This window comes from Labeo rohita, unplaced genomic scaffold, assembly GCF_022985175.1.
Source record: "Labeo rohita strain BAU-BD-2019 unplaced genomic scaffold, IGBB_LRoh.1.0 scaffold_496, whole genome shotgun sequence".
Classification (NCBI taxonomy): domain Eukaryota; kingdom Metazoa; phylum Chordata; class Actinopteri; order Cypriniformes; family Cyprinidae; genus Labeo; species Labeo rohita.
In genome coordinates, this window is record NW_026129417.1 from 1 (window position 1) to 4878 (window position 4878).

A 4878-nucleotide genomic window follows, 5' to 3' on the forward strand; every position below is an offset into this window, starting at 1 on the left:
TCATGGTTGACAAAGACATGAGTGAAATAAATGCTTTGAATGCAGTTTTCCCTGAGTCTGATGTTCTGCTCTGCTGGTACCATGTACTCCAAGTAATGCAAATTTTTAATAGGAATATATAAAAATATTTTTTCCAGTCAGTTTATTTAATAAAATTCATTACTTATATTTTGGTTTACAGGCTGTTGTTCGATGGTTGATGAAGTCAGATTCCGGCGTTTGTGGGCCTCACTCCTCAAATACCCGGAGAGAAATTCTAGATTACTTCAAAAAAATGAAAGCTTGTGCTATGGTAGTGGTATATATATTTTATGGCTGAATTGTGTAGATATATTTATATTATTATCATATGATTTTTATATGATATTATCACATTTTCCAGTTAAATTAATGTTTTTTTTTTTTTTTTTTTTTTGCGTTATTGTCCATTAAAGGTAAAATGAAATTGTAGAAAAAGAGAGGAAAAGTATTGCTGTCATTAATGTTATTAAGGTTTCTTTGTTTTTTTTTTTTTGCTTGTAGACTCATAATATTATTTTTGTTCATTGCAGAAGACTGACTTTGACAGAGTGGCTAAAGAATTTCTGAAAGACTTTTCTCACTGTCAAGAGGTTTGCAAGTACTTCCAGAGGTACTGGGAACCAATAAGTCACAGATGGGCTGATTATGGACGTTGTTATAACCATGGGAATTCAGAGACCAACAATTTGATAGAAAGGTAATTTCTGTCAGCAAATTAATATATTTTCCATAAAAGAAATTGTGTGCAGTTGATACACTACAGTAAAAAGCTACACATGCTAAATAAATACACATAAACAATTATTGCATATAAATTACTTTAGTGAATTAACTAATTAAACTAACATTTAAATATTTTACACTTATTCTGTGATTAGGGACCAAAGTCTTGTGGTCATTTTCAGGTCTGTCAAAAAGGTCTAGTTTGGGTTTTTACACTTAACCCAACCTTTATTTTTTTTTTCTTCTATAGAATGCAAAAGGACACCACATCAATAGCCTCTATGACTGTGACTATGATCACAGTATACATTTGTTTTAATACTACCATTTTTTTTTCTTTTTTTTTAGATTTTTCCATCGACTGAAATATCAATTCTTATCTGGGATAAGAAATCGACGTTTAGATGACTTGCTTGATGTCCTCCTTTGCAAGACGGAGACTTACTTTCAGGTGATAAAAAACTTGCAGTCAGCTGGAAGAATGTCAAACTCTGTTGCCATGAAGTTGGAGGAAACATTTAACAAAGCAACAGGAATGATAGAAAAAGGGTGGTCTAACCACATTACAAGAGAATCATCAGAAATATACATGTACAATGTACCATCCGAACAAGACCCCTCACTTTCCTACAAGACCTGCCCTGCAGAGTGCTTCTGCAGTTGCCCTGTTGGTTTGAGAGGTCAAGTATGCAAACATTTGGTGTTGCTAGATGTAGTCAAAGATAAGGATAATGATTCTTTCCCTGAACTTGCTCTTCAGCTAGAAGCTCACGCAAGAGCTTTACAAGACAAAGGTCACTTTAGTGTCTGTTGTGACATAAAAATGGAAATCAGTGTGGAAAGCCTTTGTGAGAGAGGAACATACCATGCATCTTTGAAAACATTTTCTTGTACCTGTTGTACATTCTCATACCATGAAATTTGTCCCTGTCTTATTTTAGCACAACAGCTGTTTGGTCTGACCATTAATGAAAAAAGGGGCTGTTCTGTCAATCAAACTGAAACTGCTGATTTGGATTACATGCAACAAGACAGCAGTTCAGACTTCCAGAAACTAGAAGACATTCTTGAAACAGTCAAAAGATGGCAGACTGTTCCAGAGAACATCAAGCGGCAAATAAATGATCTTTACGTTAACGTGCAACAAGAAGACAGAAGTCTTTTGTCAAAAAGGCACTGTACCAATGACGCTTCAAGGAAGATACGGCCACTCTTCCCACGCAATGCAAAACACTGCAAAAAACTAATAGCATCAAGGACAATCTGCATTTCTGACACGAATTCAGAAGGGTTCAAAAGAAAAACAAAAAGAAAAGCAAGAAAATCCAAAGAACACAAATAGAGGACTGAGTACAGTATACCTTGTTTGAAAATTTGTGATCAAGTTAAGCTGATTTTAGTACTGTCAAATGTCTTTAGGTGAACTGGATGGTAAATCCTAAACAATACAATTTAAAAAAAAAAAAAATCTATAAAAACATTTTCATGTATTTTTTGAAAAATGCAATTGTCAACATAAATTTGATATTTTAGATATGTCACAGATTATAATTACCTTTGAAATGGGGATAGACTACCGCAGTTTCTAAACATTTGTAGTACAGTTGTGTATTAATGTTCAAAAGAAGAAACCATACTTCATTTGTTCAATTAACATTTTTAATTCTTTGTCACATTTTACAGATGTAAAAAAATAAATAAATAAATTAAAAAAAAAAAAAAAACTTTTACAATGAGCATGTTTTTATGAAATTAAAGAGAGCATTTTAGACATACAGGATCCTGTTGACCCACGTAATATTTATGTCAAATTTATTCTCAATCAAGAAAGCCTTGTAAAGATGAACTATAAGTATCTATATGTAATCTGTAGAAATAAAACTGAAAACAAGAATTTCTGATTTAACCTGAACATTCACAAAAGGTTTGGTGCTGCTAGCGGTAAAAACGTGAAGTTTACTTACTGCATTTCATTTTAAACTTTCTATGATGAAACCTAACACCCCATCAACTGCCTGTGGACCAAATGTGTGGGTTAACAAACTGAAGGGTGATGCAGAGTCCAGGCTTGATTGCAAGTTGGCACGTACGCTAGTGAGAGTTGTCCTTTAATGGATAAAAAAGAAGAAACTGTAAAAAATTCAATCAAACAGCCAACAGTAGCAACATACATAGCTGTGCATTAAAGCAATAGTTCACCCAGACATGGACAAATTTGTTATCACTTTTCTCTCTCAAGTTGATCCAAACCTGTCCGAGTTTCTTTCTTCTGTTGGGCACAAATGAAGATATTTTGAAGAATGTTGGTAACCAAACAGCTGACAGTAGCCACTAACGTCCATGGTATGGAAAAAATAAATGAAGTCAGTGAGGACCAACAACTGTTTTCAAAATATCTTATATGTTCAACAGAAGACAGAATTTCATACAGGTTTGGAACAACTGGAGGGAGAGTAAATGATGACAATTTTCATTTTTGGGTTTTGAGCAAATGTATTATACCTGGTCACTTCTGCACTCTGGTCACTTATGTCCTTGCGTACCAATTCTGGACTGACATTTTGACATAGGTTTTTGGTTAGACCAGTGGCTAGGTCTGAAGCCTCCCCCTCTGTTAAAGCACTAAAAATGCTTGTTTTGGTCTTCATTTTCTTGGGAAGGGTGAGGACTATTTCAGGCAAATTTTTCTTGCGGCCCTTAAGAAGAATGGACAGTAGTGCATTAAAACAATAAAAAGAGAAATGCATAGTAAAACATACATATAAAACAATACTCTTAAAGTAATCATTTTATCACAGTGATTATAAACTTACTCCTAGCAGATCTCTAAAAACGTTAGAGGACATGTTCTCTCCTTCTATTCTGCGCTGAATTTCTTCTTCTGTGACAATATACTGGGTCTTTCTCTGGCCAGTGAGGGCTAAGCGTCCAAAGACTTTAATGCCCTTAATGCCCTCTGTGGGGTTATTCAGAGAACATCCTGCACTGTCACTTGCCTCTTCTACTTCACCTTCATGACCTATATCACTGTCCATGTCAAAAGTTTGTGGCTGCCTTTCCTCCTTGCGGTCTTGCATTTTTTCCCTATTTGATGCATCACTTGCCTTCCGTTTTTTAGCATTTGATTGTTCTTTTTTTACTTCTGTGTCAAAAGTTTGTTGCTGTCTTTCCTCCTTGATGTCTTGCTTTTCTTCCCTATTTGATGCATCACTTGCCTTGCATTTTTTACCCTTTGATTGGTCTTTTTTTACTTCCACTTTGTCTGTTTTATAAGTTTCCCTTTTCTCTCCTCCCTGTTGATCCTTATCATCTGGAGTTTGTCTTGTGCTTTCCTCTGTATGCTTACGTTCTTCCTTTTGTAGATGTTGAAACATAACATTTCCTTCTCCACCTGCTATTTAAAGCATTAGCATGAATAATGGCAAAATAATTTAATGAGGAAAAAAACAGAAATCATACTATGTGAAACTAAATATATGTACTGGGATATATTACATACAATATTTTACAGGTCTGATATATAATACAGATCAGTATTATTATCTAATCTCTTTCTCTAATATTGACATATTATATATTATATAATATCTCTTATATAATATTGACTCAGTGGCCATTTAATCTGGAAACTGCAGCAAAACATGCTTGTATAGATTCTGCAGAAACTCATACATTAACATGCACATAAACCTACCCTGATTCAAACTGTCAATTTTAAGTTCTTTTTTAATTTACTTTGAAACACTGTATGGAATATACTCATTTAGATTTTTTTTTTTATATGTTATTCATTGCAGTTTGAAGTACTTTTAGCCTGTACATGCTACAGTACACAGTGTGTTTAATGGCTGCTTGTTCTTGGAATTAAAATTACTTACAACTGCAGATCACACAGATTCCACAAGTTGTTCGCTGGCATTTCAAATGGCTGTGCACACCACATTTGGGACAGCACACCTAAAATGGAACAATGGTTGGGTTTCTGCAACTTATTACAACATTCAGTGTATACTTCTAATTACCTTGTCTTTCATTAGGACACCCCAGCACACTGTGCACTTCATAGCTCTATCTGCAGGGGGAAAAACGATTAGTAATTTAATTTAAAACAAGTATAATTATACAATTGTATAT

At 34.2% G+C, this 4878-nt stretch overlaps 2 protein-coding genes across 5 annotated transcripts; one reads left to right on the top strand and one right to left on the bottom strand.

Moving 5' to 3' along the window:
• The first annotated feature begins 6 nt into the window (after window positions 1–6).
• Window positions 7–2086, top strand: LOC127160929 (uncharacterized). Of its 3 annotated transcripts, XM_051103564.1 has the most exons (5): window positions 7–92; window positions 182–295; window positions 552–718; window positions 1093–1195; window positions 1686–1827. In XM_051103564.1, the coding sequence occupies exons 1-5, from the start codon at window positions 18–20 to the stop codon at window positions 1704–1706; spliced, it is 480 nt and encodes a 159-aa protein (XP_050959521.1). In that variant the 5' UTR covers window positions 7–17; the 3' UTR covers window positions 1707–1827. The 3 variants fall into 3 exon arrangements, with proteins under 3 accessions (XP_050959521.1, XP_050959519.1, XP_050959520.1); XM_051103562.1 differs by having other exon boundaries at window positions 1093–2086; XM_051103563.1 differs by having other exon boundaries at window positions 182–292; window positions 1093–2086.
• Window positions 2087–2443: 357 nt separating this feature from the next.
• Window positions 2444–4878, bottom strand: LOC127160930 (uncharacterized). 2 transcript variants are annotated; one of them, XM_051103565.1, is made up of 5 exons: window positions 4767–4878; window positions 4623–4701; window positions 3558–4138; window positions 3247–3440; window positions 2444–2850 (listed from the first exon to the last, which is right to left on the bottom strand). In XM_051103565.1, the coding sequence occupies exons 1-5, from the start codon at window positions 4806–4808 to the stop codon at window positions 2715–2717; spliced, it is 1032 nt and encodes a 343-aa protein (XP_050959522.1). In that variant the 5' UTR covers window positions 4809–4878; the 3' UTR covers window positions 2444–2714. The 2 variants fall into 2 exon arrangements, 1 of the variants encoding a protein (XP_050959522.1); XR_007826891.1 differs by lacking the exon at window positions 3558–4138 and having other exon boundaries at window positions 4623–4848.